This window comes from Nerophis ophidion, linkage group LG03, assembly GCF_033978795.1.
Source record: "Nerophis ophidion isolate RoL-2023_Sa linkage group LG03, RoL_Noph_v1.0, whole genome shotgun sequence".
NCBI lineage: Eukaryota > Metazoa > Chordata > Actinopteri > Syngnathiformes > Syngnathidae > Nerophis > Nerophis ophidion.
The window spans coordinates 14,299,086-14,313,210 of record NC_084613.1 but is presented as its reverse complement, the minus strand read 5'-3'; the positions used below and the strand labels follow the sequence as shown (position 1 = coordinate 14,313,210).

At 43.9% G+C, this 14,125-nt stretch overlaps 1 protein-coding gene across 2 annotated transcripts in view; it reads left to right on the top strand.

The window, feature by feature from the left end:
* LOC133549160 (plasma membrane calcium-transporting ATPase 1-like) overlaps positions 1 to 14,125 on the top strand; it is a 58,436-nt gene that overhangs the window by 26,813 nt on the left and 17,498 nt on the right. For both annotated transcript variants that reach the window (XM_061894324.1, XM_061894323.1), the window contains 5 exons: positions 8,458 to 8,604; positions 8,707 to 8,921; positions 8,993 to 9,235; positions 13,108 to 13,349; positions 13,418 to 13,652. In XM_061894324.1, the coding sequence (XP_061750308.1) occupies positions 8,458 to 8,604; positions 8,707 to 8,921; positions 8,993 to 9,235; positions 13,108 to 13,349; positions 13,418 to 13,652 (1,082 nt within the window). The remainder of the gene's footprint in view (positions 1 to 8,457; positions 8,605 to 8,706; positions 8,922 to 8,992; positions 9,236 to 13,107; positions 13,350 to 13,417; positions 13,653 to 14,125) is intronic.

The following is a 14,125-nucleotide window of genomic DNA, read 5'->3' as shown; positions in this document are numbered from 1 at the left end:
TCTAGCTGCTTCTTTCAGCTTTTTACTGCTTTTTAATGGCTCTAACTGCTTTTTAGTGATTTTATTGGCCTCTGTCAGCTTCTAATTGGCTCTGAAGGCTTTTAACTGCTTCTATTTGGTTCTAAATGCTTCTGTCGCCTTCGAACTGGTTCTGTAGGCTTTTAACTGGTCCTGAAGGCTTCTAACTGCTTTTGTAACTACTTCTAATTGGTTCTAAAGGCTTCTAACTACTTCTAATAGTATTTAATTGCTTCTGCCAGCTTCTAACTGATCATATAGGCTTTTAGTAGGTTCTAAGTGCTTTGAACTACTTCTAATGGCTTTTAACTGGTTCTTTTGGCTTCTAAATGCTTCTAATTGGTTCTTAATTCTGTCAGCTTCTAACTGATTCTTATTCGCTCTAATGAGTTTCAACAGTTCCTATAGGCTTCTGTCAGCTTCTGCTTTTGTAACTGCTTCTAATGGCTTTTAAATGTTCTAAAGGGTTCTAGCTGCTCATGTCAGCTTCTAACTGGTTCGGAAAGCTTCTAACTACTTCTAAGGTGTATAGGCTTCTAACCTCTACTAGGTTCTAAAGGCTTCTAGCGTCTTATAAGTTCTAAAGGCTTCTAAGTACTTCTACGTTCCAAAAACGACTAACTACTTCTAATTGCTTCTAAAAGCTTCTAATGGCTTTTAGCTGGTTCTAAAGACTCCTAACTACTTCTAATTGGTTCTAAATGCTTCTGTCGCCTTCGAACTGGTTCTTACTCGCTGTAGCGGATTTTAACTGGGATTACAGGCTTTTGTTAGCTTCTTAGGTTATAATGGCTTCTAACTGCCTTTGTAACTGCTTTTAATTGGTTATAATGGCTTCTAACTGCCTTTGTAACTGCTTGTAAATGGTTTAATGGCTTCTAAATGTTCTAAAGGGTTCTAGCTGCTCCTGGCAGCTTCTAACTGGTTCTAAAGGGTTCTAACTACTTCCAAGTTCTAAAGGCTTCTAACTACTTCAAAGTTCTGAAGGCTTTTAACTACTTTTACGTTGTAAAGGCTTCTAACTACTTCTAATTGGTACTAAAGGCTTCTATCTACTTCTAGGCTTCTAACTACTCCTATGTTCTAAAGGCTTCTAACTACTTTTAATTGGTACTATAGGCTTCTAACTACTTCTAATTGGTACTAAAGGCTTCTAACTATTTGTAATTGTATCTAAATGCTTCTGTCAGCTTCTAGCTGGTGTAAATTAGATAAAAAAGGTAGCATGCTAATGTTAATACACTAAAATACTAACAGTAACATGCGTCAAGTACCAAAATACATCAATCTGTGATGCATACCTGAATAAAACGTTTAGAAAGTTAGTATGCTAATGTTAGAATACATCAAGTACCAAAAAATACGACTGAATTGTTAGCATGCTAACAGGTAGCATTTGTCAAGTAATACAATATTTAATGCTGTGGTGTATACTTGTAAAAGTAGCAAAAAAGCCAACATGCTAATATAAAAATTTTGTGTGGATGTTGACGAGTCAAAGCCCACCTGAAATTCTGACAGTTAGCACACTGGTCTGATAGCGTCATGTAACAAAAAATATGAGCTAAATGATCAAAAAAAGCTAGCATGTTAACAGTAGAATGCTAACACTATTATGCTTACCGTTAGCATCAGTGAAATACCAAAATATATTACACTGTGGTGTAAATTTTCAAAAAAAAAAAAAGCTATCATGCTAATGTCAACAGGCTAAAATACTAACTGTAACATGCGTCAAGTACCAAAATATATCACTGCGTGATGCATACCTGAATAATATGTTTGGAAAGTTAGTATGCTAATGTTAGAATACATCAAGTACCTAAATATATGGCTGAAGCCTACTAAAGTTAGCATGCTAACAGATAGCATTTGCCAAGTAATAAAATGTTTGACGCTGAGTTGTATACCTGTAAAAGTAGCATAAAAGCCAACATACTAATATACAAATTTTGTGTGTATGTTGACGTGTCAAAGCCCAACTGAAATTCTGACAGTTAGCACACTGGCTGGATAGCGTCAAGTAACAAAAAATATGAGCTAAATGATCTAAAAAAAGCTAGCATGCTAGCGGTATTATGCTAACAATATTATGCTTACCGTTACCATCAGTGAAATACCAAAATGTTTTACACTGAGGTGTAAATTTTCTGAAAAAAAAAAAGAAAAGCTATTATGATCATGTTAACAGGCTAAAATACTAACTGTAACATGCGTCAAGTACCAAAATATATCACTCCGTGATGCATACCTGAATAATATGTTTAGAAAGTTAGTATGCTAATGTAAGAATACATCAAGTACCTAAAAATATGACTGAAGCCTACTAAAGTTAGCTTGCTAAAAGATAGCTTTTGCCAAGTAATAAAATATTTGACGCTGTGGTGTATACCTGTAAAAGTAGCAAAAAAGCCAACATGCTAATGTACAAATTTTGTGTGGAAGTTGACGTGTCAAAGCCCAACTGAAAGTCTGACAGTTAGCACACTGGCTTGATAGCGTCATGTAACAAAAAATATGAGCTCAATGATCTAAAAAAGCTAGCATGCTAGCAGTGTTATGCTAACAATTTTATGCTTACCGTTAGCATCAGTGAAATACCAGCATATATGACACTGACGTGTACATTTGCTAAAGAAAAGCTATCATGCTAATCTTAATACGTTACAATACTAACTGTAACATGCGTTAAGTACCAAAATATATCACTCTGCGATGCATACCTGAATAAAATGTTTAGAAAGTTAGTATGCTAATGTTACAATACATCAAGTACCGAAAAATATGAGTGTACTTATAAATTTAGCTTAAAAAGCTAGCCTATCGTTCGCATGCTAACAGGTAGCATTTGTCAAGTAACAAAACATTTGACGCTGAGGTGTGTACCTGTAAAAGTAGCAAACGAAAGCTGCCATGCTAACGTCCAGGTGAGTCCATGGCTCTAGTGGTCCCCTCATGGCCCCACGTCCCCCACAGACCCTCCCCCTCTGTGGGCGGAGCAACAGCAGGTGCTCCTGACTCTGTTGATGCTGATTAGCAGCAAGCAGATTAGCCTTCTTAAGCTGGCCAGCTTCTTTCTTCTACCTGCTGCTTCTGCCCCCATGTCCACTAAGAACCACCTTACTGAGCTCAGATCAGCATGCCCGCACACACACACACACACACACACACACACACACACACACACACACACACACACACACACACACACACATACTGGGTATCATTTGGAATGGGGACCAAGTTTTTGATCATGACTTGTGGGGACCACCCTTTCAACAGGTTGTGGAGGCATAAAAAAATTTGGTAAAATGGCCACTGGCCAGTTAGCTCATACACTTCTTTAAATGTCTGGATTGATGAAGTAATGCGCTGTTCATACTTACTGGGGACCCTGGGGAAAAAGAGTTAATATGGTTCATGGGGATCACAAAAACGTTTTAAAAAAATCACTTGGGCATCTTCAGAATGGATCCGACTATTTTTAAAAAGGTTTCCCTCTAGGGGACCTGTTTTTGTGTCCTCATACCGTCAGAGGTCCCCGGAAGGTGACTGTGTAAACAGAGCAATGTCCCCATTAAGTAAGCATTGCCAGAACACACATGCATACACACACACACATGGTATCATTTGGAATGGGGACCAAGTTTTTGATCATGACTTGTGGGGACCACCCTTTCTACAGGTTGTGGAGGCATAAAAAATGAGGTAAAATGGCCACTGCCCAGTTAGCTCATACACGTCTTTAAATCTCTGGATTGATGAAGTAATGCGCTGTTCATACTTACTGGGGACCCTGCGGGAAAAAGAGTTAATATGGTTCATGGGATCACAAAAACTTTTTAAAAAATCACTTTGGCATCTTTAGAATGGATCTGACTATCATTTAAAAAGGTTTTCCTCTAGGGGACCTGTTTTTTTGTCCCCATACCGTCAGAGGTCCTCGAAGGGTGACTGTGTAAACACAGCGATGTCCCCATTAAGTCAGCATTGCCAGAACACACACACACACACACACACGCACGCACACACACACACACACACACACACACACTTTCCACTGCCAGTTGGTGCTTTGACCTGCTTCTTGTCGTTCAAGCAAAGGATTGTTTGTTTAACTTGATGCTTAATTGTTTGCATTCAGCAGCGCCTCACATACACACTCACTCTAAGGATTAGACACACACACACAAGCACACATGTGCCCGCACACACACACCAGCTGTCCTGTCACGCGTTGTTAGCACGTCTTGGCCAATTCATTAGGTACACACACTCTAATGGGATTCGTTCCAAATCGGCACCAACAGCTGTTTCTAATTATCTTGATCTTGTCCAAGCCAAATATTACGAACATGATTTTGGATCATTTGGATATGAGTGTTTGGACTCTCAACACGCAAACACCGCGAACACCCGCCAAGGAAACACGGTGAAGAGGAAGCCAGGCGAACAGGGAGTTAGCAACGATAGGAGAGAGATAGCCAGGCTACCAGGAAGAAGTTAGCCAGGCTACAAGGGAGTTAGCCAAATTACTAGGAAGTTTGCTTGGCTACTAGAAAGTTAGCCAAGTTACCAGTAAGTTTGACAAGTTACTAGGAAGTTAGCTAGGCGACAAATAAGCTAATCAAGTTACCAGGAAGTTATCTAACTTACAGGAAAGTTCACCAAGATACCAGTAAGATGTTAGCCAGGCAGTTAGCCAAGTTACAAAGACTTTAGCCAGGCTACCAGACAGTCAGTCAGGCTGCCAGGGAGTTAGTCGGGCTACCAGGGAGTTAGCCGAAATACAAATAAGTTAGTCAGGCTACAAGGAAGTTGGTGAGGTTACCAGGGAGTTAGCCATGTTACCATGAAATCAGCCTGGTTAACCGGGAGCGAGCTAAGAGTAGTAGGAAGTAAGCAAGGTTACTAAGAAGTTAGGCAAGTTACTTGGAAGTTAGCCAAGCTACATGGAAGTTGGCCAAGTTACCAAGGAGCTAGCCAGGCTACCAGGACGAAGTTAGGCAGGCGACAAGGGAGTTAACCAAATTACAAGGAAGTTAGAAGTTACTAGGAAGTAGCCTGGCTACTAGAAAGTTAGCCCAGCTACTAGAAAGTTAGCCAGGCGACATATAAGCTAAGTAGCTTACCAGAAAGTTATCTAGTTTTCCCGGAAATTTCACCAATATACGAGTAAGAAGTTAGCCAAGCACCAAGGCAATTAGCCAAGTTACAAAGACGTCATCCAGACTCCCGGAGAGTTATTCAGGCTACCAGGGAGTTGGTCAAGCTACCAGGGAGTTAGCCAAAATACAAAGAAGTTAGTCCGGCTACAAGAAAGTTGGCAAGGTTACCAGGGAGATATCCAAGATACTAGGAAGTTAGCACAGTTACCATGGAGTAAGCCAAGTTAGCAAGTCAGCAAGGTTACTAAGGAGTTAGGTGAGTTACTTGGAAGTTAGCTGGGTTACCAGGGAGTATGCCAGGTTACCAGTGAGTAATCAAGTTGTTCTTAAATTAGCCAGGTTACCAGGGAGAAAGCCAAGTTACCATGACGTTAGCCAGGTAACCAGGAAGATAGCCAAGATACTCGGACGTTCGCCAAGCTACAAGCAAGTTAGCTAAGTTACCAGGACATAAGTTACAAAGAAGTTAGCCAGGTAACCAGGAAGTTAGCCAAGTTACTAGGAAGTTTGCCAGGTTACTAAGGAGTTAGGCAAGTTACTTGGGCGATTGCCAAGCTACAAGGAAGTTTGTCAGGCTACCATGGAGTTAGCCACAATATAAGAAAGTTAGTCAGGCTACAAATAAGTTGGCAAAGTAAACCAGGGAGTAAGCCAAGTTACCAGGAAGTTAGCCCAGTTACCTGGAAGTAAGCCAAGTTACTAGGAAATTATCCAGGTTACTAAGGAGATAGACAAGTTACTGAGATGTTATCCACACTACAAGGAAGTTAGTTAGGCGAACAGGAAGCTATCCAGGTTACCAGGGAGTAAGCCAGGTTACCAGGATGTTAGCCAAGGTACTCTGAAGTTCGACAAGCTACAAAGGAAGGTAGCCAGGTTAGCAGGGAGTAAGCCGAGTGACGAGGAAGTTAGCCCGCTAACCAGCAAGTTAGCCAAGTTACTCTGAAGTTCACCAAGCTATAAGGAAGTTAGTCAGGCTACAAGAAGTTAGACAAAATACTAGGAAGTTAGCCAGGCTACAAGGAATTTGGTGAGGTTACCAGAGAGTAAGCCAAGTTACAAGGAAGTCAGCCAGGTGACAAAAGGGCTAACTAGGGGGTTACCAGGAAGTCATCTAAGTTACAGGAAAGTTCACCAAGATACCAGTAAGATGTTAGCCAGGCACCAAGACAATTAGCAAAGTTACAAAGACATTAGTCAGGCTACCAGGAAGTTAGTCAGGCTACCATGGAGTGAGCCAAAATACAAAAAAGTTAGTCAGGCTACTAGGAAGTTGGCAAGGTTACCAGGGAGTTGGCCAAGTTACAAGGAAGATATCCAGGTTACCAGGGAGTAAGCCAAGTTACTAGAGAGTAAGCCAAGTTACTAGGAAGTTAGCCAGGTAATGAGGAAGTTAGCCATGTTGCCAGGAATTTTGTCAGGTTACGAAGGAGTTAGGCAAGTTGCTTGGTAGTTAGCCACGCTACAAGAAAGTTAACCAGGCTACAAAAAAGTTGGAAAGGTTACCAGGGAGTAAGCCAAGTTACCAGGAAGTAAGCCCGGTTACCAGGTTGTAAGCCATGTTGCTAGAAAGTTAGCCAGGTTACTAAGGAGTTAGGCAAGTTACTTAGAAGTTAGCCAAGGAACTTAGCTAGGGTAGCTAACTTTGGTTACCAAGGAGTAACCAAGTTACTAGTAAGTTAGTCAGGTCACCAGGAGGTTAGCCATGTTACAAGAAAGTTAACCAGGTAACCAGGAAGTCAGCCATGTTACCCAGAAGTTCACCATGCTACAAGGGAGTTAGTCAGGCTACAAAGAAGTTAGCCAAGTTACCACAGAGTAATCCAAGTTACTAAGAAGTTAGCCAGGTAACAAGGAAGTTAGCCATGTTACTTTGACGTTCACAAAGCTACAAGGAAGTTATACAGGCTACAACGAAGTTAGCCAAGTTACCACAGAGTAAGCCAAGTTACTAAGAAGTTAGCCTGATAACCAGGAAGTTAGCCAAATAACTCAGAAGTTCACCAAGCGACAAGGAAGTTAGCCGGGTTACTAGGGAGTAAGCCAAGTTACTAGGAAGTTAGCCAAGCTACAAGGAAGTTAGTCAGGCTACCAGAGACTTAGCCAAACTATAAGGAAGTTAGTAGGGCTACGAGGAAGTTGGCGAGGTTACCAGTGAGTAAGCCAAGTTACTAAGAAGTTAGCCAGGTTACCAGGGAGTAACCCAAGTTATTAGGAAGTTTGCAAGGTTACTAAAGAGTTAGGCAAGTTACTTGTAAGATAGTGAGGTCAGTAAGGAGTTAGAAAAGTTACTTGGAAATTAGCCAGGTTACCATGGAGTAACCAAGTTACTAGTAAATTAGCCAGCTTACAAGGAAGTTAGTCGACTTACATGGAAGTTAGCCAGGCTACAAAGAAGTTGTCAAGGTTACCAAAGAGTTAGCCAAGTTAAAAAATATATATATTAACATAAGTTTATTCATATACAGCCCTTAATTATAAATGTCTCAAAGGGCTGCACAAGCGACAACATCATCCTCGGGTCTGAACTCACATCCGGCCAAGAAAAAACTCAACCTAATGGGACAACAATTAGAAACCTTCACCAAGGCCAGCAGGGGATCCTCTTGCAAGTCAGCAGCGCAGGGAAGTCACCAACTGATGCATGAGGAGTGGTCCACCCTGGTTCACAATTTAATCTGAAAGTCCAGTCCATTGCGAGACCAGCAGGGGATCCTCTTGCATGTAGACAAGTCAGCAGCGCAAAGACGTCACCGACTGATGCAAAGAGGAGTGGTCCATCTTGGGTACCCACTTGGAAAAGCTAGCATGTCCTCCGTGGCCACCTGTTAACCTCTAAACACAGGCGAGAGCGGCAGAGCAGAAAAGATAAGCAGCAGATCAACTGGTCTAAAAAGGGATATATTCAAAGGCTAGGGTGTATAAATGAATTTTAAAATGGGACTAAAATGCTTCTACTGAGGTAGCATCTCTAACTGTTACCGGTAGAACATGGCTAACTTTGTATAGTAAGCTGGCTAACTTTGTATAGTAACTTTGCTAACTTTGTACAGTAAATTTGCTAACTTCGTATAGTAACCTGGCTAACTTTGTATAATAACCTTGCTCACTTTGTATAGTATCCTGGCTAACTTTATGTAGTAACCTGGCTAGCTTAAGTTTTGTTGCGTGTCCGTGTACCACTCTCGGATAGTTTCTGTGATCATTTCTTTGAATTCATAGAATGACATTAAAATACGGGAGATCCGATTGTCGACGTATTCCTGTACAGAAAGGAACAAAGATGGCGCCACCGTGGAGATGCAGCCTCTCAACGAGGAAGCAGAGCATGAGAAGAAGAAGAACAGCCCGAGGAAGAAGGACAAGTCCGTCCTCCAAGGGAAGCTCACCAAACTGGCTGTGCAGATTGGCAAAGCAGGTAGGTGTCAAATAACTCCTGGTCCACAGGAGACAGCAGAGTCACTGACGGTGTTAGGGGTTCACAAAAGTGGATCTAACATGTCGCTTTGTCCGCCGATAGGTCTCTTCATGTCGGCGCTCACTGTCCTCATCCTCATCACGCGCTTCTTGATCGACACCTTCTGGATGCAGGGCATCCTGTGGACCAGCGACTGCGTGCCCATCTACATTCAGTTCCTGGTCAAGTTCTTCATAATCGGCGTGACCGTGCTGGTGGTGGCCGTGCCTGAAGGTCTGCCTCTGGCCGTCACCATCTCCCTGGCCTACTCTGTCAAGGTGTGTCTTCTAGAAGCCCTTGAAACCCACAGGTTGGACACCAAGGCTGACAGTCTCTTCTTCTGTGTTAGAAAATGATGAAGGACAACAACCTGGTCCGCCACCTGGATGCCTGCGAGACCATGGGCAACGCCACCGCCATCTGCTCGGACAAGACGGGCACGCTGACCATGAACCGCATGACGGTGGTTCAGGCCTACATCACTGGCTGCTACCACAAGAAGGTGCCCGAGTCCGACCTCATCCCCGCAAAGGTTCTGGACCTGCTGGTTCTGGGGATTGGGGTCAACTGCGCCTACACCACCAAGATTATGGTGAGATGTAAAAATAGCCGTGTGTGTTTCGGGCCAAGTTGATGTTGGAGGGAAGCCACAGCGGCTTAGAGAGATATCTGTCTGATTGACCAACACTGATCAGATGAGATGGTTCTGGACACAAGTGCTTTGGTTCCGTCTACGTTTTTCCACTAAGCACTATCCTATGGTTCAGTTCAGGTCAGATATCTCCGTAAGGGTTCCTAAAACACAATCAGAACACTTGGACATCCCGTTCTGAACCAAACCGTTCATGAACCAAACCATTCTGAACCAAAGTTTTAATGATCTAAACTGTTCTGAACCCAACTGTCCTGAACCATTCTGATCCAAACTGTTCATGAACTAAACCGTTATGAATTAAACTGTTCACGAACCAAACCGTTATGAACCAAACTGTTCATGAACCAAACCCTTCATGAACTAAACTGTTCTGAACCAAACCGTTCATGAATTAAATCGTTATGAACTAAACTGTTCATGAACAGTTCTAAAACAATACCATTCAGAACCAAACTGTTTATGAACTAAACGGCTCTGAACCAATTTTCCCTCCAATTTTTCATATGTGTGAGCAAACGCCAAAACTCCGTGAGCATTCAGTGGTGCACATGTGAGCAACGGCAGACGTGCACACTGTTATGCGCTTATCTTTTTATTTGATTTTGTGCGCGGCCTAGATTTGCTGTGCGCAGAGGACGCGTGAGCAGTGTGCAATTGCACAGGCGCGTACTTTAGAGGGAACGTTACTCTGAACCAAATCGTTAATGAACCAAACGGCTGTAAACCGTTCTGAACCAAACTCCTCTAAACTGTTGTAAACCAAACTGTTCTGGACCAAATTGTTTATGAACTAAACCATTCTTAACCCAACCGTTCATATTACAAACCGTTTGAAACCAAACTGTTCATGAACTTAACTGTTATTGAACTAAACTGTTAATGAACTAAACTGTTCTGAACCCACATGTTCATAAAGTGTTTTAAAACAAAACCATTGAGATCCAAACTGTTTATGAACTAAACCATTCTGATCCCAATGTTTATGAAACAAACCGTTCATATAATTAAAGGTTCTTAACCAAACTGTTCGGAACTATACTGTGATGAACCGAATCGTTCATGGTCCAAACTGTTCTAAACCAAACTGTTCATGAACTGAACTGTTAATTGACTAAACCGTTCTGAACCAACCTGTTCATTAACCGTTCTGAAGCAAAACCATTCAGTATAAAACTTTTTATGAACTAAACCGGTCTGAACCAAACCGTAAATGAACCAAACTGCTCTAAACTGTACTAAACCAAACTGTTTTGGACCACACTGTTCATGAACTAAAACATTCTCAACCCAAACGTTCATATACTAAACGGTTCTGAACCAAACTGTTCGGAACCATACTGTGATGAACCAAATCGTTAACAGTCTAAACGGTTCGAAACCAAACCGTTCATGAACTTAACTGTTATGAACTAAACTGTTAATGAACTAAACCATTATGAACCAAACCGTTCATGAACATTACCGTTCTGTACCAACCTGTTCATGAACCGTTCTGAAACAAAACCATTCAGAACTGAACTGTTTATGAACTAAACCGTTCTGAACCACAATGTTCATGAACTGTTCTGAAACAAAACCATTCAGAACCGAATTGTTTATGAACTAAATCGTTCTGAACCAAACCGTTGATAAACCAAACTGCTCTAAACTGTTTTGAACCAAACTGTTCTAGACCAAATTGTTCATAAACTAATTTGCGGTCTCATGTTTTGGACACTCGGGTGAAGAGAGGGGTGGAGCTGGCTTGATGGTGGGGGAGGATGCCGGTCGGAACTGGCACGTCCAAACGCATTGTGAGGGTTTGCTGGGAATGTCTAGCAAAGTCTCTCTTCAGAGAGAATTTTAATTTCCACTAATGGAAGGACTTTGAACGGGCAACGAGGGTGCGCTGGACATTGAGTCCGAGTGGACCATGTTCCGTACCTTTTTTGTCGAGGCGTACCATCAAAGCTGTGGACGCGAGGTGGTTGATGCCTATCGTGGTGGTAATTCCAGAGGGATGCTGTCAAGCTGAAGAAGGAGTTCTATCATGGCTCATGGGACCTTGTAGGTAGTGGACAGGCCAAACGGTGTGTGGCTTTGGCGGTCGACTGTGCAACATTGCATGGTGATCGAGGTGGTGCCTCTGGATTAGCAACCCGATGTTGAGGTTCTTCTCTTCAAGAAGGGGAAGCAGAGGGTGTGTTCCAACTATGGTGAGATCACACTCCTCAACCTTCCTGCTAAGGTCTACTTAGGTGTACTGGAGTGGAGTCTAAGCCGGATAGTCGAACCTCAGATTCAGGAGGAACCGTGTGGTTTTCATTTTGGTCGTGGAACTGCTGACCAGCTCAACTCTTGGCAGGGTCCTCAAGTGTGCATGAGAGTTTGCCCAACCAGTCGACATGTTCATTGTGGACTTGGAGAAGGCATTTGACAGTGTCCCTCCAGACGTCCTGTGGGAAGTGCCCAGAGAGTATGGGGTATTGGATCGCCTGATTGTGGCGGTCCATTACCTGTATGATCAGTGTCAGAGCTTGGTCCCCATTTCCGGCAGTAAGTTGTACCCGTTTCCAGTAAGGGTTGGACTCCATCAGGGCTGCCCTTTGTCACCGGTTCTTTTCATAACTTTTATGGACAGAATTTCTAGGCGCTGAGTTTGAGGGGATCCGGTTTTGTGACTATAGGATAAGGTCTCTGCTTTTTGATGTGGCCCTGATTGTTGTACTGGCCAGGATCCTTAGTGCTCACGGGATCGATTCGTAGCTGAGTGTGAAGCAAGTGGGATGAGAATCAACACCTCCAAGTCAGAGTCCATGATCCTTGTCCGGAAAAGGGTGGAGTGCCATCTCCGGGTTGGGGAGGACGTCTTGCCTCAGGTGGAATTTCGTTCCTGAGAAGTGAAGTGTGGATTGTGAGATCGACAAGAAGTTTAATGCGGCGTCTGCAGTGATGCGGAACCTGTATCAATCCGTCATGGTAAAGAAGTAGCTGGCAAAGCTCTCAATTTACTGGTCAATCTACGTCCCCACCCTCACCTATGGTCATGAGCTTTGGGTTATGACCAAAAAAAAAAAAAAGATCCAGGGTTTCCTCCGTCTGGTGGCGGGGCTCTCGCTTAGAGATAGGGTGTGAAGCTCTGTCATTCGGGAGGAGCTCAAAGTAAAGCGCTGCTTCTCCACATCAGGAGGTGCCAGATGAGGGGGTTTGGGCATCTGGTCAGAATGACCCCCCCCCACACACAGCTCTCGGACACCCCTCTGGGTAAGTGTTTAAGGCACGTCTGACCGGTAGGAGGCCATGGGGAAGACCCAGGGCAAGTTAGAAAGACTTTGAATACTAGTGGGCCTGGGAAAGCCTCGGAATCCCCCAGGTGAAGCTGGACAAAGTGGCTGGGGAGATCGAAGTCTGGGCTTTTCTGCTTAGGCTGCTGCCCCCGCGACACGACCTCGGATAAGCGAAAGAAAATGGATGGATTAATATTATATATTTTTGGTTTGTTTTTGTTTACAGACACCGTAAACAAAAATCTTTAGATTTTACAGTAAAAAAAAACTGTCAACTCAGGCGCAATTATTTTACTTTAAAATGTTCTGTGGTTTTAACAACATATTACTTGAAATGGAAGAACAGTACCACAGTTTTTTTTTTGTACTTTCTGTTTTACTGTGAAAAAAAACCCTGCAGTACCACTTACAGCAATACACCGTAAAAACACCAACTGTAGACTTTACGGCAAAAACTGTTTTAAACTATTATTGTTTACTTCAGCACCAGCCCAACCCACACATTCAACCGGTAGAAACTAAATTACTCCTTCCCGCCTCCAGTCCCCCGACAAGGAGGGCGGTCTGCCTCGCCAGGTGGGCAACAAAACCGAGTGTGCCTTACTGGGACTCACCTTGGACCTGCGGCGGGACTACCAGAGCGTCCGTAACGACATCCCGGAGGAGAAGCTCTTCAAGGTGTACACCTTCAACTCCGTCCGGAAGTCCATGAGCACCGTGCTGAAGAACCACGACGGCAGCTACCGAATGTTCAGCAAGGGCGCCTCCGAGATCCTCCTCAGGAAGTAAGACCCCGGCCACTCCCCCTCGTACTGGCAGACCCCGCCCTCCTTTACCTGTGCGTTCACTCCAGGTGCTGCAGGATCCTGATGGAAAACGGCACGGCCAAAGCCTTCAAACCTCGCGACAGAGAGAAGCTGATGAAGACGGTGATCGAGCCCATGGCGTCCGAGGGTCTGAGGACCATCTGCCTGGCCTACAAGGACTTCACCCCCGCTGACGAGCCCGACTGGGACAACGAGAGCGACATCCTGGCTGGACTCACCTGTATCGCCGTGGTTGGCATCGAGGATCCCGTACGACCGGAGGTACACGTGTCCACACATTTACATTTCCTCACCTTGACTCTCATGACTCGGGCTTCACGGTGGCAGAGGGGTTAGTGCGTCTGCCTCACAATACAAAGTTCCTGCAGTCCTGGGTTCAAATCCAGGCTCGGGATCTTTCTGTGTGGAGTTTGCATGTTCTCCCTGTGAATGCGTGGGTTCCCTCCGGGTACTCCGGCTTCCTCCCACTTCCAAAGACATGCACCTGGGGATAGGTTGATTGGCAACACTAAATTGGCCCTAGTGTGTGAATGTGAGTGTGAATGTTGTCCGTCTATCTGTGTTGGCCCTGCGATGAGGTGGCGACTTGTCCAGGGTGTACCCTGCCTTCCGCCCAATTGTAGCTGAGATAGGCGCCAGCGCCCCCCGCGACCCCGAAAGGGAATAAGCGGTAGAAAATGGATGGATGGATGGATGGGTTGATACCTCATAATGATACATGATAATGATACTTG